The sequence below is a fragment of the Idiotropiscis lumnitzeri genome, chromosome 2 (genome assembly GCF_059441095.1).
Source record: "Idiotropiscis lumnitzeri isolate Australia: NSW breed Sydney's pygmy pipehorse chromosome 2, RoL_Ilum_1.0, whole genome shotgun sequence".
In the NCBI taxonomy this organism is placed as follows: Eukaryota; Metazoa; Chordata; class Actinopteri; order Syngnathiformes; family Syngnathidae; genus Idiotropiscis; species Idiotropiscis lumnitzeri.
In genome coordinates this window covers 34,844,918-34,868,212 of record NC_142392.1, presented here as the reverse complement: position 1 = coordinate 34,868,212, position 23,295 = coordinate 34,844,918, and the positions used below count along the sequence as shown (strand labels likewise).

At 43.0% G+C, this 23,295-nt stretch overlaps 1 protein-coding gene and 1 long non-coding RNA gene across 2 annotated transcripts; both read left to right on the top strand.

Moving 5' to 3' along the window:
• Positions 1 to 7,019: 7,019 nt before the first annotated feature.
• Positions 7,020 to 8,497, top strand: LOC148342398 (uncharacterized). Its single transcript, XR_015842223.1, has 4 exons — positions 7,020 to 7,464; positions 7,649 to 7,831; positions 7,958 to 8,060; positions 8,241 to 8,497. It is a non-coding gene; the product is annotated as an uncharacterized LOC148342398 (long non-coding RNA).
• Positions 8,498 to 10,858: 2,361 nt separating this feature from the next.
• LOC148342397 (uncharacterized) lies at positions 10,859 to 22,965 on the top strand. The gene is made up of 9 exons (XM_088288167.1): positions 10,859 to 11,111; positions 11,775 to 11,971; positions 12,381 to 12,478; positions 12,556 to 12,644; positions 13,626 to 13,906; positions 14,900 to 14,977; positions 15,598 to 15,655; positions 16,116 to 16,280; positions 20,720 to 22,965. Exons 1-9 carry the CDS (start codon positions 10,859 to 10,861, stop codon positions 22,237 to 22,239), a joined length of 2,739 nt encoding a protein of 912 aa, XP_088144293.1. The 3' UTR covers positions 22,240 to 22,965.
• Positions 22,966 to 23,295: the final 330 nt, after the last annotated feature.

Genomic DNA, 23,295 nt, shown 5'->3' with positions numbered 1-23,295 from the left:
TGAAAAGCATAACGTTAACAAGGCAAAGGCAATTAATTTCATTTATAATGTTTGATGTCAACACAAAAAAAACATCACTCAGACACATTGCTTCTTCTGGCACTGATCACATTGGCTTAGTGTCAATAACAAAGCTTTGCAAAATTCAATACATCATAATTTATTCAAAATCACATTTACATCTTACCACAAAGAGTCAGTTCCTTCAGTTTTTTTTGTCCTTTTTTAAGCTTCAAGGATCGCTGCTATTCTCACCAGCACAATCGTGTCTCTCAGCTCCCTGTTTAGTGAAGAATTTTTTAGCACAAACGCTGCAACTGAATGGCTTGTCTCCATTGTGTGTTCTGGTGTGGCTTTGTAAATGCCACTTTTGAGAGAAACTCTTGGCACAAACTGAGCAGGAAAAAGGTTTTTCTCCATTGTGCGTTCTTGTGTGATATGTTAAACTTGAATTTTGAGAGAAGCTTTTACCACAAACTGAGCAAGAAAAAGGGTTTTCTCCAGTGTGTGTTCTTGTGTGACAAGTTAAATTTGACTTTACAGAGAAGCGTCTACCACAAACTGAACAGGAAAAAGGTTTTTCTTGACTGTGTGTTCTTGTGTGGATCGTTAAATCAAACTTTCGAGAGAAGCTTTTTCCACAAACTGAGCATGAATAAGGTTTTTCTCCACTGTGCGTTCTTGTGTGGATCGTTAAATCAAACTTTCGAGAGAATCTTTTGTCACAAACCGAGCAAGAAAAACGTTTTTCTCCACTGTGGGTTCTTGTGTGCCTTACTAAATGAGACTTTCGAGAGAAGCATTTGCCACAAACTGAGCATGAAAAGGGTTTCTCTCCACTGTGTGTTCTTGTGTGCCTTACTAAATGAGTCTTTTGAGAGAAGCTTTTGCCACAAACTGAGCAGGAAAAAGGTTTTTCTCCACTGTGCGTTCTTGTGTGATATGTTAAACTTGGCTTTTGAGAGAAACTCTTGTCACAAACTGAGCAGGAAAAAGGTTTTTCTCCACTGTGTGTTCTTGTGTGGATTTGCAAATGTGACTTTTCAGAGAAGCATTTTCCACAAACTGAGCATGAAAAAGGTTTTTCTCCGTGTGTTCTTGTGTGCCGTTTCAAAGACAACTTTGAAGTTGTTGATTTCCCACACTGAGAACATACCCAACTGTCAGTGTGACATGCCCTTTCACCTTTGGCTTGCCCATCATCATCATCATCGTCATGAGCGTCCGATAATGTGTCCTCATTATGTGCTTGTGATGGCCCCCAGTGGTCTTCATCACCTTCTGTTGTCACATGATGACTTGAACTGCTGCTTGGAGGCTCAGCCCCTCTGTTGTCCTCACTCTCATCCTTGTTTTCATCTTCAGTCTTTATAGGGAGAACGTTCACTGGTGACTTGTTGATCTCCTCCTCCTCCTCCTCCTTTTTGATGTGAGTCAAGTCTGGCTCCTCTTTCACAGAACGGAGATCGTTTTCACAGACGTCTGCAGGACACAAAAAGACAAATTTGGTTTGTTCAAGTCAAAGCTCAGGCGGCGACTTTGTCTTATATTGTTTCTACCGTGTTACCTTGACTTGTGCCTGCCGCACACGGAGCAATGCGTGCGACCCCAACTTGGACCGGACCATGGGGGCATTTCACAAAATTACGTCCTACGATGTAAACCTCCCTTTCCTCGCAGCACAACAGTGATAAAAGAGCATTTAAAAAGGAAGCACGTTGCGGCTGATGCCGATTTCATTCCTGACATGGCCGCAGACGTTTCTGGAAGCGAGCTGAAGTTAGCACACACAGGCTATTGTGTGCGTCTGATGGAACACTTGTTGTGGGACCCTAACATATTGATGCAGACCACTGGGGGCCATCGCAACATAATGTCATCGATAATATAGGAATCCTTCAAGTGAAATATGTTTACAAGTATTTCATTTTGCATTTAGAGATAGAACTAAATGTTCCTGGGCTTGTTGGTAGAAAGGGGGTTGTGACGTTCTCCCTTTTTAAGCCAATTGTAAGCCAGTACAAAGTTCATGAATAAGACCAATACGTACTTGGTTTTTTTAAAAACTTAACCCTTTGTGTTTTATTCACTAAAATTCAACCGCCATTGATATTTTTGCCGCAGTGTGCACAGTGTTTAGAGTCAGGTTGAATCATTCCATAAGGAATTGCTTGAACATGATGTGTCAGATATTTTTTTGTAAAAAAATCAAGACAAGCCTGCACAAATGAATCACCCAGCCAAGATTGTCTTTGTCACTTGCGAGGAGCAGTCCGCCAAAGAGAAAAGCTTTCCCGCTCCTGTGCCGCGTTTTATTGAAGCACAGCAAAGTAATTTGTATATGCAAACTCATAAAGAATGGAAAAACATGAACACTTTGACTTCATCACACCCGTTCACACGCTTCCTGTTGTTCGAACGGTTTCAGCTTACAAGACATGTTTGTGTCACACTTCTGTTCAATGCGAGCTAAACGGTTTCCAGTTAAACACGGTTTGTGCATCTGTTTTTGTGGCTTCCTGCTACAGAATTGGTGATGGAAAGAACCTCTCTGACACAGCCATTTTGGTTTGATAAAAGATTTTATTCTCGTCACATGCTGATGTAAAAAAAAGTCTCCCCAAAAAGAAAAAAGGGAAAGGTGTCCGCCTTCTCCGGCCTTCCCTTCTTATTGGGAATGGCCACACCGGACATGAATATTGAAGGTTTGTATTACGATTGCTGGCATTATTTTAAACACTTACGGGACAGAAGGTCAATTATTTAATTTAGCAGGTTCATATTTACAAAATATGTTAAACATTGATTAAACAAAAAGCATTTCTCAAATGAATGTAGAAGTACAGTGCATCGATAAGATTGACTGGGATTGTAGAATAGAATAGAAATAGAAATCCCTTTATTGTCATTGTACTCAAGTGTGCAACGAGATTAGAGGGCTCCCCTCTCCAGTGCAATACAACAATAATACAGACAAATATATAAATTAGATAAATAAAGAAGACAGTGCAATGGAATTCAGTACTGAATAGGGCATATAGAAACACATCACAATGCTGTTTTGCGAGGTTAGGGTGGTCTCGTGTGTGTGTGAGAGTTCAGTATGGAGATGGCTCTCGGAAAGAAACTGTTTCTCAGTCTATTGGTCCTTGATTTGATGCATCTGTAGCGCCTGCCAGAGGGCAACAGGTCGAACAGGTGTGAGTTTGGGTGGGTATTGTCATTGACGATGTTGAGAGCCCTTCTGAGGCACCGGGCGGTGTAGATGTCCGACAGTGGGGGGAGAGGGCAGCCAATAATCCTTTGCGCTGTTTTGACTGTCCTCTGGAGCCTCACTCTGTCCGCCTCAGTGCAGCCGCTGTACCAGGTGGAGACACAGTACGTCAGCAGGCTCTCGATGGACGAGTGGTAGAAGGCCAGCAGCAGCTTCCTGTCCAGGTTGAATTTCCTGAGGACTCTCAGGAAGTGCAGACGTTGGCGGACCTTCTTTACCACTGCTGTGGTGTTGTGACTCCAAGAAAGGTCATCGGAGATCTGTACTCCCAGGAACTTGAACGTGTGGACCCTCTCCACACACACGCCTTCGATGCAGAGGGGGGGCGGCAGCGTCTTGTTCCTCCTGAAGTCGACGACAATCTCCTTTGTTTTAGCAGAGTTAAGGTGCAGTCTGTTGTCCTTGCACCAAGTTGTCAGTCTCTTTACCTCCTCTCTGTAGGCTGTCTCGTCACCTTCCGAGATCAGACCGACCACTGTCGTGTCGTCAGCAAACTTGACGATGGTGTTGTTGCCGTGGGCCGGGCTGCAGTCGTAGGTGTAGAGGGCGTACAGGAGAGGGCTCAGCACGCATCCTTGGGGGGAACCGGTGCTCAGCATGAGGGTGGAGGACGTGTAGGGGCCGAGCAACACAGTCTGGGGTCTGTTGGTCAGAAAGTCCTTAATCCAGATGCGTGTGAGGGCAGGGAGGCCGAGAGTGTCCAGTTTGGCGACGAGGATGTCTGGGATGATCGTGTTGAATGCCGAGCTGTAGTCCACAAAGAGCATCCTTGCATAGCTCTGCTGTCGTTCCAGGTGGCCCAGCACAACATGCAGAGCAGTGTCGATGGCGTCCTCAGTGGATCTGTTAGCCCGGTATGCAAACTGGTAGGGGTCCAGAGTGGGAGGAAGGCAGTCCCTGATGTGCTGGAGAACCAGCCTCTCGAAGCACTTCATAATGACTGGTGTGAGAGCAACAGGACGGTAGTCATTCAGGTGGACGGCTGGTGACTTTTTGGGGACAGGAATAATGGTGGAAGTTTTCAAGCAGGAGGGGATGACTGCCTGAGCCAGGGAGCGGTTGAAGATCCTGCAGAAAACATGTGACAGTTGGTGGGCACATGCTCTGAGGACCTTGCCTGGTATTCCGTCGGGTCCAGTAGCTTTCCTGGGGTTGACCGCCAGGAGCGCGCGCCTCACATCGTGTTCCTCTACGATGAGTGGGGGGGAGTTGGAGCTTGAAGTGCGGGGGTGTGACGGTTGGGGCGAGTCAAAGCGAGCGAAGAAGCAGTTAAGCTCCTCTGCCAGCGATGCACTCGGGTCTACAGAGGTCGTGCTGCTGCCACGGAAGTTGGTGATGCTCCGTAGACCCTGCCACACCTCCCGTGGCCTGTTACTGGCAAGGTGGGCCTCCAGCCTCCCCTTGTAGGTTGCCTTGGCTAGCTTGATGCCTTTGCTCAGGTCAGCACGAGCCACCCTGTACTGGGCTTTGTCGCCTGACCTGAAGGCAGCGTCACGGGCCTTGAGGAGAGAGCGAACCCTGCTGGACATCCAGGGCTTCGCATTTGGAAAGGTCCGTATAGTCTTATGTTGGGACACAGTTTCCATGCAGAACTTGATGTAGTCCAGTACACAGTGCGTGTAGACATCAAGGTCCTGATGATCAAAGAGGTCCCAGTTTGTGTCATGAAAGCAGTCCTGTAATTCACTCATGGCGTCGTCACGCCAGGTTTTCACAGTCTTTGTGGTAGGCCTGAATCTGCGCCTGAGAGGGGTGTACGCAGGTGCGAGCTGCAAGGACAGGTGGTCTGACTGGCCGAGAGGGGCGAGTGGGAGGGCTCTGTATGCGTGTAGTCATGGTGTTTACTGATGCATTCATATGCTAAATTTATATCCATCCATCCATCCATTATCTAGACCGCTTCTCCTCACTAGGGTCACGGGGGGTGCTGGAGCCTATCCCAGCTGTCTTCGGGCAGTAGGCGGGGGACACCCTGAACTGGTTGCCAGCCAATTGCAGGGCATAAATTCATGACTTAGTTTAAATGCAAGACCTCAAACTTGCACACATAGTATTTTCATGACCCACACTCTCATTCCGAATAAACAGATTCAGTCTGCTCAGGTCAAACTGATGACAAACCAGATCGCACTACATGGACAAATACGACTAAACACATTCTCCACATAGGCCATAGAAGATACAAACATATCAAGTTGGGCCGGGGAGGACGTCACAGGGACGCGATCAGGAACACCAAAAATACATAATTTGATCTGTGAAAACATACACCACACAATCTGTACACTGACGAGATTACAGGGGAATGTGAGCAGGAGAGACGGCCGCCTGCCTGAGAGGGTCAGCCTTGGACCTGGAACGTGGACCGGGCCGGGGGAAGGAGCAAGGACGACCGATTCAACCTACATGACCCTTGACATAAAAAAACTCCTATAAAATGTGAGGCTGGGCTGAGATCAGCGCGACATTTTTTCAATTGTACTCGTCTGAGTACAGTTTCTCATGAGATTAAGAAAAAGCCACCCAGATATCTGTCTTTGTACTATTTCCTGAACTCCAAAAATCGAAGAAACTAAAATATTGCAACTATAATCAGCTGTTGTTGAGTCTTTATTTGACCCTATTCTTCTTGAGTACAAAAAAATAACACGCATTGGAGTAAGTTTGGCTTTCAAGATTCATTTCCTAAATGTTGCTCATTTTCTCGGTGGCTAAACTCCAACAGTGGATATAAAAATACACTACATCTGTCAGCCTAGTTTAAAAACCACAATATGTAAAATGTTAAATTAACAGTTCAAAATTTATACTGGGAAAAACATGGAGTTCACCCCGCACTATTGGTTATTCTTTGGCATTTATTGTCTGCACTGATTTTATTTGGCATAAACAAATGTTCAGCAAACTGGCAAGTAAAAGGCAATATTTAAAAATAAAATGGCAATAACCTCGAACGCATTTCCCCAAACAACTTAATGTTGCGATGCATATTTTTAACGATAGAAAGTCGTTCTTGACAAAGCAAATGAGAGTAAGACGTGTACAAACCTGCTTTGTGTAGCACAACAGGAGGCTGCTTGTTAACTTCGCCCAGCAGTCGAAGATGTTGCTCGTTCTCTTCTTTTATCCCACAAAGTTCCTCTTTGTACTTGGGTGTCGTTCTTTCACACATTTTCAAACGCCAATCTCAACAAATCCGCACTTGATCTCTGCTTGGCGATGAGTCATGTGCCTCTTTTCGTTAGCGGCTAGCTAGCTAACAAGCTAAGCTAACTACGCCGAAAAGCATCAACGCGCGAAAATGAGATTATCGGGACACAAAGACTTAATGAATTATGTCGACGTCCTTTATAGTAGCACAGGACATCCTGTGAAAAAATTACAGTCAGTTCTACACTAAAGCAGAAAAATTTAGCGGTGGTTGTTTTTATTTCGGTGTGGACGGGTCGGTGGATGTCGTCGAGGTCCTTCGGAAGCTGCGCGCTTGCTTATGACGTCATGATTTAAGCACGTATTTTTCAAATATATTTCTTTGCCTCTGTGTTTGTTTTTACCCATGTCTGTTCTATTTTCATATATTATTTATATAATATTTTAATTTGGTTCATAATTTTTTTTTTACAAAATAACTAAAATAACGCCACATTGGCGAGTAAGCTCTGACGTCACTTCCGCCTTTGCCCCGAGAAGCCGCTGCTGCTCCAGCAGTGGGACGTTTACGTTTCTCCTAACGAACTTGCAACAATGCTGTGGTTCACTCGGGCTGCGAGATTGTATGAATATAATGTCTGCATATACTCGCAGTGCTTCTCAATTATTTCACGCCCGCCCCTACCAAGAGGAAAAAGATTCGCGCCCCCACCACCATTTTTTTCTGTCTTTGTATATTGATGTTAGATTGTCAATAAAATATCCCTTCACTAAGCTAAATTGATAAGAAATATAATTTTGAGAACTATTATAGTGAGGATCTCGAAAGATCTTTGTCTTTTCTGATGCTGCGTTCACTGCACTTTCCAGGTCATTGTGCATCTCCCAGGCAAAAGCAGCCCTCCTGCAGTATGCCACATAATGTCCAAGAGAATCCTGGGTCAAGCCTCTTTGAAATGCTGACTGCTCTCAAAGTAAACTGTCAGCATCAGACCTCTGGGAATTTCAAGCATGGCAACTTCTGTTCAACACATACCAAGGTTGGTGTCAATCCACTAAGCCTCTCCATTTATCAACTTCAGTCGTATGAAGACTGTAGCAGCATCAGACTCATCACCAAGGTCAACATCATTTTTTAAATATATTTTTTCCCTCAGTATGAGAAGTGGTAGAGGCATCGTCAGGTCTTAAGACATGACCTACATCAGCTTTTTCGTTTTGCAGCAGAAATCCACGTTTCCCTCAATGAAGGCAAGATGACGAGCAACAAAACGGTCAACACGATTGAGAAGGCTTTCATGCTTGGAAAGCCCTTTTTTATGTTGTTGAACTCTGCTTCAACTGTTGCCAAACTTGCAGTGATGCTGGTACTTCGGAAGAGAGGGACCATTACGCCTGACCAGAGTGGTAAGTAACTTTTCTGTCTTATGATATGGGGAATAATCTCATGGAGGAAGTGGATGTTATCTCTGTCCCCCTCAGCCATGGCAAGTGACCTGATCTTCTCACATATTTCTGTCACCCACTGTCAAGCGTTAGTCTGGATCTGCTGCTGATGCACCTCGACGGGTTCCTGTGCCTGAACCTCGTCATCTAGCATGCTGATACATTCTTCTTGTGCAATTTGAGCTTTTAGGTATTTCTTCCACTTTTCTGATGGGAGAGGGGTTCCAGAACTGTCATTACCTTCAGATTCATTAAGTGCCACAATAGTGATGGCACGTAGAAGTTATTTTGCATGTTCCACACATTGTGACTTATGTATTTGTGCTAAATCTAAGAAAAAATCTTTAACACGATGTATTTTATTTTTCAGGCGGTCCCACTGGGAGATCATATTGCTGCAGTGTGCGACATCTACCCTGACAAAACATGGCAGGTTTTCATGCTTTAAGCACTCATTGATGTCGGTCTTCAAATCGGGATGAGTGGTAAAAGCTTTGACCAGAGATCCAAGAATGGCAAGAGAAAAATCACTCACTGCTTCTATTGGGGCACCTGCATGAATCCATTCCTTCAGCCACTGTGATAGTACAAACGCCATGCTTCTCTGACAACATCTGTACCAATGTCTTGTACAAATACAGTTGTGTTTGACTCTAGTGACAGAAAAACGTGTGCAGTCCAATGTCTTTAATGCTACCACTGTGAGGTGCACTGTACATAAATAAATACATAAATGTCCTCATTTGTGACACAAACTTACATCTCTCTCTGCAGTGATGCACATTTCAGCAACCTTACACGCGCAAGGTCGACGATTGTGTCCATTTGGAGAAGCGGCTGGATGAATTCTAAATGACCTAAAAATAATTTCTAATTGAAAAACAGTAGCAACACAATACTAGTTCTTAGGGCCCAAAACAGCACAATCGACAGACTAGTTCAACCAAAAAGCGGATGTTTTTACAGCAAAAGTGAAAGTTAGAAAAGTTCAGGATATGGGGACTTGCTGGCTTACGCCACTAGAAATTGAAACAGGCATTATCAATAAAACTGAATTGTGTTTCGCATTCCTGTCTTTATAGACTCATCACTAGTGGTCATGTCTGTCGAAGTAATTTTAATTTGAAAAAAAAGTGTGGTTCAACAGAAAGAAGAAAACCAACTCATGAAACAGGCGTCGACAAAGATGATGGTGCCCTTCCTTATTTTAATACTATACTTTGTTACAAAACATGTTGGCAATCAGGACAATTTTTGGTAACATTCACTGGACTTCTGCACCTGTCAGCAGGAAAATGGGCCGCTCTTATTCATCAAACTGCCCTAGTTGTCTCCAGTTTGGAGGGTGCTTTCTCCAGACAGCATATAACCTGGAATTAAGAAGAAAACGTGTGATTCACTGAGCGTGGTAGCACAACACCTCCCTCCTTGTTCGAACGATGGCATGAAGACTGACGCCGGAGCTCGAGTGGTCGTGACGTCAGTTACAAATGAAAAAGTGTAATATCTCTCGAATCGTAGCGGCACAAACGAAACTTTTGACAACACAAAAGAATGGCACCACTTCCGGCCCATTTGGATAAAAGTACCAACATTGCAGTCCTGCAGACCTGTGGCATGACTCATCTTCAGACTGCTGCTCAAGGACTGAGCCTTCCTGACTCGACTTGCCTCCGACCAATCCAGAATGCATTTCAGTGTCCATCTGCATTTAAAAAGCGTTTACTTTGAGAGCAGTCATAGCATTTCAAAGAGGCTTGACCCAGGATTCTCTTGGACATTATGTGGCATACTGCAGGAGGGCTGCTTTTGCCTGGGAGATGTACAATGGCCTGGAAAGTGGAGTGAAAGCAGCATCAGAAAAGACAAAGATCATCACAAAGCAGTGATTGCTTAATTGTTGAAATTTAAATAGTTTGTTGTTTTTTTGTTTTAGTTTTTTTTTTTTACACAAAGCTGTTGTTTCAACCCAAACTTTCTCTGCAGGCTCTCATCAATTACACATGTACTGTTTTTATATTAATTCAGTTGTTCTCAAATGAGGGAATGCTACATCGAGGGGTGTGTTTATGTTGTTTTTATTTCAAAATAGTTCAACGGATATGTTTCAGCCTCACGTCTGCTATAATTTAAGAAATAATCACATAGCTTTAATGACTACTGATGAAATAAATGAGTGAGCAGTAGAACAACAACACTATTAAAAGAAATAAGACCGAATTTAAAGTAATTTACAGCAGTGAAAACAGGAAGGTTTTAAGATTACTGTATGCTAGCAAAAAAAAAGCTACAACAGCGTGACATGTTTACCTGAAGTTCGTCCGGCAACAGTTGCTGTTTTGGCCGTTATTATCTTTTCAATTGTTTATAGTTAAGAGACTGTTGCATGCCATTCCCCTTTAAGTCCCAGTTTGGTGGTGCACTGCCCCTTTAAGAGAGTGTCAAAAGTCAGCGCGAGAACAAGCGCTTTCCTGCTCACACAAAGTCTGTTAACACGAAGCCAAGTAGCAGTCAGGTTGTGTCTGATGCTTAAGTCCATAAAACGGCATTCCCTCTAAGTGTTTTCCAAATATTTAACCATTGATTGATGCTAATTAGTAGAGTTTGTAAATCGCAAATTAGGATGTGAACTATTTCCATTGCCGACTGTGCCGCCATTTTATTTATTGTTGTGATGTATTTGTTACAGTTTCACACCTGCCATATAAAGAGAAGGTCTAAACCCATCCTGGCGTCAGTGACTGATTGTGTGGAGGTGTTTAACTAACTGGTTAGCAGAATGGTTCTGTGAGGCCAGTATAGTGAAAAGGGAGACCAGTGGACGAACTCCTCATTTATGCTGCACGTCATACGCTGTATCCTGACCAGCACGGCACACGCAGTATCGTCGAGGGAGAGTAAAGACACGACATACCAACAACAAAAATGGATATCGAAGTGAGATCTTCCGCTTCGAAGAAATCAAGCCGCTCCTCCGCCTCAAGTGTGATGTTAGCAGCCGCTACTGCACGTGCCAAAGCAGAGGCTGCCCACAAAAAGGCTGAATTTGCAAAGAAAGAACTACAACTCAAAGTTGAAAAGGCCAAATTAGAAGCAGAACTCGACCTGTTGGCAAAAGAAGGTGAAGCTGAAGCTGCAGCAATTGAGGCTGCAGTTTTGGAGTCTGCTGCTGCTGGGTTTAACACTCCTGGTAGTCAGGGATCAGGACTCCCACCTCTGGAAATGCAAAGCACACTTGAACGTACGGAAGAATATGTGCATAGACATAGTCAACCCAAAGAACCAGCCAAAGACTTGTCAAAAAATGAAAATCAGGAAGAGGACACACATTCGGTTCATCCAAGAGATTCCCGAGTGCCACGTGTTCTGCTCACATCATCAAGGGACCATCAGAACCCTCGAACCTCAGAAGATGGCCGTGATAACCCCAAATCTTCATTTGTAAGAGAGGGAGAGCAGCCACTTTCAACAAATTACCCTCAACACAAGAATTATGTTTCCCCTGGTCATACACTGCCCTCTTGTGGTAATTCTCAATATTACCCCGCTGCGCAGCATCATTCTAGTGACACGAATGAGATTGTAAAATATTTAGTGAAGAGCCAACTACTAACATCAGTACTCAGCAAGTTCGACGACAGGCCAGAAAACTATCTGTCTTGGAAATCATCATTTCTCAATGTAATCAGCACACTTGATCTTAAGGTAACAGAAGAAATTGATCTCATGATAAAGTCACTCGGGCCCGAGTCCAGCAAACATGCTCAACGAATTAAAGCAGTAAACATAAACAAACCAATTGCGGCTGTAGATCTTATATGGGAGAGATTAGAACAAGACTTCGGGTCTCCAGAAGGTATAGAAGGCGCTCTCTTTGCAAAGCTTGACCAATTTCCCAAAATAGGACATAAAGATGGCCGTAAACTAAGAGAACTGAGCGATTTGCTGTTGGAGATCAATTCTGCAAAGGAAGAAGGATATTTGCACGGACTTGCTTACCTCGACACTGCAAGAGGGATAGCTCCGATTGTGAATAAGCTTCCATTTTGGCTGCAGGACAAGTGGATGATGGATGGTTCACGTTACAAGCTACAAAACAAGGTGACTTTCCCCCCATTCACATTCTTTCTGGATTTCATTGAAACACAAGCAAGGGCACGCAACGACCCGAGTTTCAATTCGCAGACGCTGGTCACCAGTGATGTTAAAAAAGACAAGTATGTGGAGAATCAAAGTTACAATCGCAGAACAGTGTCAGTGCACAAAACGGATGCTACTGCTTCACCTAAAGAAGGCCCGGACAAACACTGCCCTTTGCATAATAAACCACACGCTCTACAATGCAGAAGCTTCAGAGCAAAACCTATTCAGGAACGCAAGAGTATACTGAAGCAATACAGAATCTGTTTCAAGTGCTGTTCATCCAACAAACATGTGGCTCGTAATTGTGAAGCGGAAGTCAAGTGTTCGGAATGCCATAGTGATAAGCACCCAACCGCCTTGCACTCAGATGCACCTCATCCTCCCGAATTCCGCCAACCTCCAGCAGATCAAGGCGGGTAGAGTCAAGAAGGACAAGAGGAAACGGTCGTTTCAAGTTGTACTGAGGTGTGTGGGAAGGGATTCACCGGTAAATCTTGCTCGAAGATATGTCTCGTCAACGTCTATCCTGCCAATGACTCCAGCATGAGCAAAAGAATGTACGCTATGCTGGATGACCAAAGTAACGTATCACTGGCACGCTCTGAGTTTTTTGACATGTTTAAGGTCCAAGGTAATGCAGTGCCTTACACCCTCCAAACATGTAGTGGTACAGGTCTTCCCACTGGAAGAAGAGCATCTGGTTACATAATTGAGTCCATAGATGGTGCTCTTGCTCTACCCTTACCCACCTTAATTGAGTGCAATATGATACCAAACAAAAATGATGAAATCCCCACTCCAGTTGCAGCAAACGGTCATCGCCATCTTGAAAGCATTGCTTACAAGTTGCCGCCCTTAGACAGCGATGCTGAGATTCTGCTATTGCTAGGACGGGACATACTGAGGGTTCATAAAGTACGTCGACAAATCAATGGCCCTCACGATGCACCATATGCTCAGAGACTGGACTTGGGGTGGGTGATAGTTGGAGATGTATGCCTGGGCACTACTCACAAACCTCTCCAAGTTACCACGCTCAAGACTCACGTTCTACAAAATGGTAGGCCCACCCATTTCCTCCCATGTGAAAATCAGTTTGCTGTCAAGGCAGATGCACAACTTTCAAGGGGACAAATGTCAATTACTTGTGCGACAAATGTGAAAAGCAACGCACAAAACAAGATGATAGGAAACAATGTATTTTGTTCAACCAAAAGTGACAACAAGATTGCAATGGAAGACCTGCTTTTCCTTGAAATGATGGACAATGAATGTTTTCAGGATGAGACCCAAAGTTGGGTTGCGTCGCTACCCTTTCGCCAGCCGAGGGCACTGTTGCCCAACAATCGCCGTTATGCAATCAGCCGACTGCGCTCACTTGAACGCGCTCTTAACAAAAACCCTGAGATGAAGGCTCATTTTATGGACTTTATGCAGAAAATGTTGGACAATGGACATGCAGAGCTAGCGCCTCCAGTTCGGAATGGCAAAGAATATTGGTACTTGCCTTATTTTGGAGTTTACCATCCACAAAAGCCGTCACAAATCCGGGTGGTATTTGACTCGAGTGCACAGTTCGGAGGCACGTCACTCAACGCTGTACTCCTCTCAGGACCTAACTTGCACAATAGCTTGTTAGGTGTGCTCGTGAGGTTCAGGAAGCATCCAGTTGCAATTACTGCCGACATCCAGCAGATGTTTTATTGCTTCCTGGTGCGCAAGGACTGCAGAGATGTACTCAGATTTGTTTGGTACAAAGACAACAATCCACAGAATGAACTTGTTGACTACAGAATGCGAGTCCATGTGTTTGGTAACAGCCCCTCACCTGCTGTGGCAACTTATGGTCTGAGGAGAGCTGCCCAACAAGGAGAAGCCAAATATGGGAATGATGTACGTCAATTCATCGAACGTGACTTTTACGTGGATGATGCTCTAAAATCTGTCCCCTTTGAACACGAAGCAATTGACCTTCTAAATCGAACACAGTCAATTCTGGCAGATTCGAATCTCCGCCTCCTGAAAATAGCATCAAACAAGGTCACAGTGATGAACGCATTCGCAGCTGAAGATCGTGCTAAAGATCTTTTTAAGGATGATCTCCCAGATCAACGCAGCCTTGGTGTGAAGTGGAACATAATGGAAGACTATTTCACATTCCACGTACCCGACATTGAGAAACCATACACACGCAGAGGAGTCCTCTCAACTGTCAACAGTGTATTTGACCCGCTTGGGTTTTTGGCACCAGTGATTATTCAAGAACGCCTCCTTCTAAGAGAACTGTCTCTTCAAACCAATGAGTGGGACTCGCCACTACCAGAGGACATGAAGGGAAGATGGGTGACTTGGCAACAGTCCCTGCAATGTCTCAATGAGATCCATGTTCCCCGTCCATACACCAAGATGTCACTATCCGAAGCTGAACGCACGGAATTATGCTTGTTTTCAGATGCGTCTATGAAAGCAATATGTGCAGTCTCATACCTCAAAGTTATAGCTCCTGATGGCACGACAGAGGTTGGATTTGTCCTAGGGAAAGCACGACTTGCCCCACAGCCAGAGCTAACTGTGCCTAGGCTTGAACTTTGTGCCGCAGTAATGGCAGTTGAAATGGCAGAAGTTATATGTGATGAAATCGATCACTCGATAGACAAAATCAGTTTCTACACAGATAGTAAAGTTGTCCTTGGTTATATCCACAACCAGTCCAGGCGCTTTTATGTGTATGTAAACAACCGTGTCCGCCGCATCAGAGAGTCAACCACTCCTGAACAATGGCATTATGTCGCGACAGACCACAATCCTGCTGATTATGGTTCACGATCAGTTCCAGCTGCTGCACTAAAAAACACAATGTGGTTCACGGGCCCATCCTTTCTTCAGCGTTCTCCCGAGATCCAGTTGGAGCAACAAGGATTTGACTTGCTGGACCCCGACAATGACACAGAGGTCCGCCCAGAGGTACAGACACTTTGCACAAGCATCACTAAAGTTGCACTGAGTTCAAATTGTTTGGAGCGTTTCTCCACATGGAAGTCACTTAAGAGAGCCGTGTCACGCCTTATTCATATTGCCCGATGCTTCTCTCAGCCTACAACCGCCACAAAGTGCTCTGGATGGCACATCTGTAAAACCGCTATCTCCCCTGAACTGTTAGAACAAGCAGAGACTGTAATCATTAGAAATCTACAGCTTGAAACATATGCAGACGAAATGCAATGCATCTCTGAGAAACGGAATCTTTCTAAAAATAGTCCACTCCTGAAGCTGAACCCCCTCATTGGCAAAGATAAGCTATTAAGAGTTGGTGGTCGAATTTCTCGTGCAGAGCTGGGAGTTAAAGAAACGAACCCCATAATTTTGCCAGGCAGACACCACTGCACTATCCTCCTAGTGCGCCATCACCATGAGAAGGTGAACCATCAAAGCAGGCATTTCACCGAAGACGCTGTTCGAGAAGGTGGCTTCTGGATCATCGGAGGAAAACGATGTATTGGTAAAGTTATTAGTAAATGTGTGACATGCAAAAGATAGAGAGGGAAATTTGAGGAACAAATAATGAGCGATTTGCCCGCTGACAGACTCAAAATGGAACCCCCTTTCTCCTATGTGGGAGTGGACATGTTTGGCCCATGGGAGGTAACTGCAAGACGAACAAGAGGGGGGCAAGCGAATAGTAAAAGATGGGCAGTACTCTTCACATGTTTATGTACAAGGGCAGTCCATATTGAAGTCGTGGAGGAAATAAGCTCTTCAAGTTTTATCAATGCATTGAGGCGCTTCTTTGCTCTGCGAGGACCCGCAAAGCTGTTACGTTCCGATTGCGGCACAAACTTTGTTGGTGCTCACAAGGAAATGACAACAACATCGGAGGAAGAAAAGATACAAAATTATCTGCCAGACCAAAGGTGCAAGTGGATATTTAACCCACCACATTCGTCCCATATGGGAGGAGCGTGGGAACGGATGATCGGAGTGGCTCGCCGGATACTTGACAACATGCTCATGCAGGCTGGTCATGTGCAACTGACTCATGAAATCCTAACTACATTTCTTGCAGAAGTAATGGCCATCATAAATGCACGCCCTTTGTTGCCAGTATCGTCAGACCCAGAAAATCCTCACATCTTGTCACCTGCGATGCTGCTGACACAAAAAACGCAGGCAGCTCCTCAGATCTGTGATAACGTCGGCGAGAAGGACATGTTGAAAAGCCATTGGAAACGTGTTCAGTTCCTTGCGGACAACTTTTGGAGCCGGTGGCGTAAGGAATATTTGAGCTGCCTCCAGTCTAGGCAGAAATGGCATCACAAAACAACCAACATTAAGGAAGAAGATGTTATTCTTCTCAAGGATAAACAAACAAGAAGACATGAGTGGCCAATGGGCGTAATAATAAAGACTGTTCCCAGTGAAGATGGGATCATCCGGAAGGCTGAAGTTGAAGTTGCTTCCCAAGAGACTGTTAGAAACTATTTTAGACCAATTTCAGAGATGGTCTTGCTATGTTCGGGTGGTACTTAAGTTATGTGGTATCCTTAAGATACCAGACGGGGAGTGTTTTGGCCGTTATTATTTTTTCAATTGTTTATAGTGAAGAGACTGTTGCATGCCATCCCCCTTTCAGTCCCAGTTTGGTGGTGCACTGTCCCTTTAAGAGAGTGTCAAAAGTCAGCGCGAGAACAAGCGCTCCTTGCTCACACAAAGTCTGTTATACACGAAGCCAAGTAGCAGTTAGGTTGTGTCTGATGCTTAAGTCCATAAAACGGCATTCCCTGCATTTCCAAATATTTAACCATTGATTGATGTTAATTCGTAGAGTTTGTAAATCGCAAATTAGGATGTGAACTATTTGCATTGCTGACTGTGCCGCCATTTTATTTATTGCTGTGATGTGTTTGTTTCAGTTTCACACCTGCCATATAAAGAGAAGGTCTAAACCTCCTGGCGTCAGTGACTGATTGTGTGGAGGTGTTTAACTAACTGGTTAGCAGAAAGGTTCTGTGAGGCCAGTACACATATTCACAAACATAAATTACAAACAGAGGGTTTCCTACTCAATGGTCATAGAATAGAATAGAAATCCCTTTATTGTCATTGTACTCGAGTGTGCAACGAGATTAGATGTATGTATGTATGTAACTGTATGTAAACTGAGAAGAAATATGATTACAGACTTGATTCTCTAGAAGCCAGGTTTTTAGGTGTTTACCAAAGGAAGTGAGAGTGGGTAAGTCTCGTACGGCATTTGGTATTGTGTTCCAGGTGTGAGATGCTCTGTATGAGAACAGTGACTGGCCAAAGGTACTTTTTCTGAATGGAACTGTACAGTCACCTCTAGACTCTGCACATATTTATTTAGTGGAGGTGGAGCCAAACCATTGAGAATTTTGTACACAAGAATACAATCAGAATATTTTTGTATGTTTTCCCAGCTCAGGAGTTCATATTTCTTCAGAATTTGACAGTGGTGGTATGTGTTCTGGTTTTTATCCAAGATTTTCAAGGACTGTTTGTATGCAATTTCAACAGGCTTAAGTGTGGTTTTACATGCCATTGCCCAACTAGTTAGACAATAAGTCATATGTGACATTATTATGGCATTTAAAAATAGTTTGGATGAATCGAGAGTTAAATTATTCCTAATATATCTAAAGTTAGAGAGATTAAGTTTCATGTGATTCATTAATCTTTCTATTTGTTGCCTAATCTGTAACTGCGAGTCCAACATGATTCCTAGATATTTAAACTCTTGTACAACCTCAATTTTCGTTCCTTGCACATATACGTGAGGATTTGTATCAGCACACCTCCTAATTGAAAAGAACATACAGACAGTCTTTGATACATTAAGATGTAAGTGAGAACGTTCTAGCCAATTTGACACATCAGACATGGCTGCTGATACATATTGTGCAGCTTGATATTTGTGTGTGTTCATTCCGACTGCCACATAGTAACCATAAATTAAAAAAATAAATGTCGCGGATACATACTAAAGCTGTTGCTTTGTAATTTATATAGATGTTTTGTTTAAAATCGCCCTGGCTCTTCTTTTTGTCTTATCTATATTTTGTACGTATTAATAACTGTGTTTGGTTTGTTAATGTTAATAAAGTTTTTTCACATAAACAAATATTAGTAAATATTTATCATCTCATCAATATTTGGACAACAGAGTACTGAGTTTCGAGATGCTTGCGATAATCGTTCTCGAAATTGTATTTCTTATCAATTTAGCTTAGTTAAGGGATATTTTATTGACAATCTAACATCAATATACAAAGACAGAAAAAAAATGGTGGTGGGGGGCGCGAATCTTTTTCTTCTTGGTAGGGGCGGGCGTGAAATAATTGAGAAGCACTGCTAGTATATGCAGACATTATATTCATACAATCTTGCAGCCCGATTGAACCACAGCATTGTTGCAAGTTCGGTCGGAGAAACTTGAACGGGGCATAGGTGGAAGTGACGCGAGAGATGACTCGCCAATGTGGCGTTAATTTAGTTGTTTTTTTTTATCAACCGAATTAAAATATATAAAATATATATTAAAATAGAACAGCCAGGGGTAAAAAACAAACGCAGAGGTAAAGAAATATATTTAAAAAATACGTGCTTAAAGCATGACGTCATTAGCAAGCGCGCAGCTTCCGAAGGGCCTCGACCACATCCACCGATCCGTCCACACCGAAATAAAAACAACCACCGCTAAATTCTTCTGATTTAGTGTGGAACTGACTGTAATTTTCTCGCAGGATTTCCAGTGCTACTCTAAAGGACGACGACATAATTCATTAAGTCTTTGTGTCCCGATAACCTCATCTTCACGCGTTGATGCTTTTCGGCGTAGTTAGCTTAGCTTGTTAGCTAGCTAGCCGCTAACGAAAAGAGGCACGTGACTCATCGCCAAGCAGAGATCAAGTGTGGATTTTTTGGGATTGGCGTTTGAATATGTGTGAAAGAACGACACCCAAGTACAAAGAGGAACTTTGTGGAATAAAAGAAGAGAACGAGCAACATCTTCAACTGCTGGACGAAGTTTGCAACCAGCCTCGTGTTGTGCCACTCAAAGCAGGTTTGTACACGTTTTACTCTCATTTGCTTTGTCAAGAACGACTTTCTATCGTTAGAAATATGCATCACAACATTAAGTTGTTTGGGGAAATGCGTTCACTGTTATTGTCATTTTATTTTTAAATGTTGCCTTTGTTGGAGTTGTGTCACCGTGGAAATGAGAAGTAGTTCGTAAATCAACCTTTGAACGCCAAACTTACTCCAATGCGTGTTCGTTTTTTGTACTCAAGAAGAAAAGGGTCAAATAAAGACTCAACAACTGATTAGAGTTCCGATATTTAGTTTCTTCAATTTCTGGAGTTAAGGAAATACTTCAAAGACATCTGGGCGGCTTTTTCTTAATCTCACGAGAAAACTGCACTCGGGCGAGCACAGTCGAAAAATGCGCCCCATCTTTCAGCCCAGCTTCAGTCTTTATAGGAGTTTTTTATGTCAAGGGTCATGTAGGTTGAATCGGTTGAATCGGTCGTCCTCACTCCCTCCCACGACACGGGTCCACATCCAAGGGAAGGTCCTCCCCAGGTTAGTCATCGTGTGGATAGTTGATTCTCGTCTGGTCGCCAAGACTGGCACGCCAAGTCTGGCCTTCTCCGGCGGGCAGTCTCTCCGTCTCTCTCCTCGCTGGCATTCCTCTGTATTCTTGTTGGTGTGCATGTGTGCGTGTGTATGTGCACATGTATATGCAAGTATACGTGTATGTGCATGTGTATGTGCAGGTGTAAGGGTGTGTCCGTGTGTAAGTGTATGTGTGTATGTGTGTATATGTTCGCGTGTATGAGCAGGTGTATGTATATGTTTGTGTGTGTATGCGTATGTGCATGTGCTCCGATCTCCAATTGTTCTGTCTTTCGGAATGTGTTTTTTTGATAGCGTCTGTGTGAGTCCTGCAGTGCCCAATTTGGTATGTTTGCATCTCTACAGCCAATGTGGAGAATGTGCTTTGTCGTCTTTGTCCATGAAGTGCTGTCAGTGTGAGGGCAGCTCAAGGAAATGCTATGTGTGCAAATTTGTTCTCACTACTGAGAATTTCAATAAAGTTCACACATTTCAACTAAGTACTATAAATTTAGCATATGAGAATAATATAAGAAATCAGTAAACATCAGGACTACAATCCCAGTCATTCTTGTGACCCATGCTTCTAGTTTCATTTGATAAATGCTTCTTGTTTCATCCATGTTTAAAATATTTAGTAAATATGAACCTGCTAACTTTAATAAACGACATTCTGTCCCGCATGTGTTTAAAATAATGCCAGTATTCGTAATACAATCCTTCACCTTTTACTTGTCGGTTTGCCGAACATTTGTTTATGCCAAATGAAATCAGTGCAGAAAATAAAAACCAAAGAATAACCAATAGTGGGGGGTGAACTCCATTTTTTTCCTTTTTTTTTTTTATAAAATTTGAACTGATTATTTAACATTTTACATTTTCTGTTTTTTATATCTTGTTCGAGCAATTCCTTACGGAAGGAATTCTGCCTGACTCTGAAAAATGTGCACACTGCAACGAAACCTCAATGGCGGTTGATAAATTTTAGTGAATAAAACACAGAATATTAATTATTTTTTTAAAAAATCAAGTACGTATTGGTCTTATTGTTTGTCTTTTTGTGTCCTGCAGACGTCAGTGAAAACGATCTCTGTTCTGTGAAAGAGGAGCCAGACTTGACTCACAGAAAAAAGGAGGAGGAGGAGGAGGAGGAGATCAACAAGTCACCAGTGAACGTTGTCCCTATAAAGACTGAAGATGAAAACAAGGATGAGAGTGAGGACAACAGAGGGGCGGAGCCTACAAGCAGCAGCTCAAGTCATTACGTGACAACAGAAGGTGATGAAGACCACTGGGGGCCATCTCAAGCACAAAATGAGGACACATTATCAGGCGCTCGTGACTATGAGGATGATGATAATGAGCAAACTAAAGGTGAAAGGGCATGTCACACTGACTCATTAACTTCAAAGCTGTCCTTAAAACCACACACAAGAACACACAGTGGAGAAAAAACGTTTTCTTGCTCGGTTTGTGGAAAATGGTTCTCTGAAAAGGGAAATTTAACAGAACACACAAGAACACACACTGGAGAAAAACCTTTTTCTTGCTCAGTTTGTGGGAAAAGCTTTTCTCTAAAGTCACGATTAAAAGAACATACAAGAACACACACTGCAGAAAAACCTTTTTCTTGCTCAGTCTGTGGGAAAAGCTTCTCCCGAAAGTCGCATTTAACAAGCCACACAAGAACACACAGTGGAGAAAAATCATTTTCCTGTTCAGTTTGTGGCAAAAGCTTCTCTCAAAAGTCTAATTTAACAATCCACACAAGAACACACAGTGGAGAAAAACCTTTTTCCTGCTCAGTTTGTGGAAAATGCTTCTCTGAAAAGGGAAATTTAACAGAACACACAAGAACACACACTGGAGAAAAACCTTTTTCCTGCTCAGTTTGTGGCAAAAGCTTCTCTGGAAAGTCTAATTTAACTAAACACACAACAACACATAGTGGAGAAAAACCTTTTTCATGCTCAGTTTGTGGGAAAAGCTTTTCTCTGAAGTCACGATTAAAAGAACATACAAGAACACACACTGCAGAAAAACCTTTTTCTTGCTCAGTCTGTGGTAAAAGCTTCTCCCAAAAGTCGCATTTAACAAGCCACGCAAGAACACACAGTGGAGAAAAACCTTTTTCCTGCTCAGTTTGTGGAAAATGCTTCTGGAGAAAGCCATATTTAACAGAACACACAAGAACTCACAGTGGAGAAAAACCTTTTTCCTGCTCAGTTTGTTGCAAAAGCTTCTCTCGAAAGTCACATTTAACAAGTCACACAAGAACACACAGTGGAGAAAAACCTTTTTCCTGCTCAGTTTGTTGCAAAAGCTTCTCTCAAAAGTCACATTTAACAAGTCACACAAGAACACACAGTGGAGAAAAACCTTTTTCCTGCTCAGTTTGTTGCAAAAGCTTCTCTCAAAAGGCACATTTCACAAGTCACACAAGAAGACACAGTGGAGAAAAACCTTTTTCCTGCTCAGTTTGTTGCAAAAGCTTCTCTCGAAAATCACATTTAACAAGTCACACAAGAACACACAGTGGAGAAAAAACATTCGCCTGCTCAGTTTGTGGCAAAGGATTCTCTCAAAAATAAACTTTAACAAAACATAGAAGAACACACAGTGGAGAAAAACCTTTTTCCTGCTTGGTTTGCGGTAAATGTTTCTCTCGAAAGTAATCACTCAAGAACACACACTGGAGAAAAACCTCTTCCATGCTCTGTTTGTGGAAAATGCTTCTCTGACAACTGGGCTTTAACAAAACATAGAAGAACACACCTTGGTGAAAACCGTTTTTCCTGCTCAGTTTGTGGCAAGAGTTTCTCTCAAAAGTCGTATTTAAGAAGCCACCCAAGAACACACACTGGAGAAAAGCCATTCAGTTGCAGCGTTTGTGCTAAAAAAATCCGCCACTAAACAGCATGCTGAGACACACGATTGTGATGGCGAGATTAGCAGCGATCCTTGAAGCTAACAAAAAAGACAAAAAACTGAAGGAACTGTCTCTTTGTGGTAAGATGTAAATGTGATTTTGAATAAAATATGATGTTTTGAATTTTGCAAAGCTTTTTTATTGACATTAAGCCAATGTGATCACTGCCAGAAGAACCATTAAGTCTGAGTGATGATGAGTTTTTTTGTGTGTGTGTTTACATCGAACATGTAAATGAAATTAATTGCCTTTGCCTGGAACAACATTTTTTAACATTATGCTTTTCAGTTGTCTTTTTAATCGTACCTAATGGAAAAGGTGTGAGAAGAAACTGTGCTTATGCAATCAGTGCCTTCCACAATCATCAATAAAATCACTTGTTCCACTTGCTCAACTGGCCTTCATTATGCTGTGAAAAGGTGAAAAACTGAACTAGAAGTTGAACTATAAAAGGAACCAGAAAGAAACGCAAATCGGCTCAGTTTCTCTCAAAGGTTTTGGTATGTCAGGAGTTGGCAACTTGATGGCGACTGGAGTCAGCGTTCATTTGTCACCACTGAGGAGATGATTCGCATCACGCAGTTCGTTGCTGCTGCTGTCTGAATTGGACCCGGGTGGCCACACGCGAGCGTCCCTGAATTTCACCGGCGGATCTTCAGCTATCCCACGTCTGACCCCAGATTGTTATGGAATTTTCAGCAGTAAGGGAAGATCAATG

What these genes read in the sequence shown, in the direction of transcription:
- LOC148342397 (XM_088288167.1), top strand. Translation starts at nt 10,859, where the DNA reads ATGTTAGCAGCCGCTACTGCACGTGCCAAAGCAGAGGCTGCCCACAAA. An exon ending in TCGTTTCAAGTTGTACTGAG is followed by an intron (nt 12,479 to 12,555) that starts GTGTGTGGGAAG and finishes CAATGACTCCAG; the next exon opens with CATGAGCAAAAGAATGTACG. An exon ending in ACATGTTTGGCCCATGGGAG is followed by an intron (nt 15,656 to 16,115) that starts GTAACTGCAAGA and finishes CTTTGTTGCCAG; the next exon opens with TATCGTCAGACCCAGAAAAT.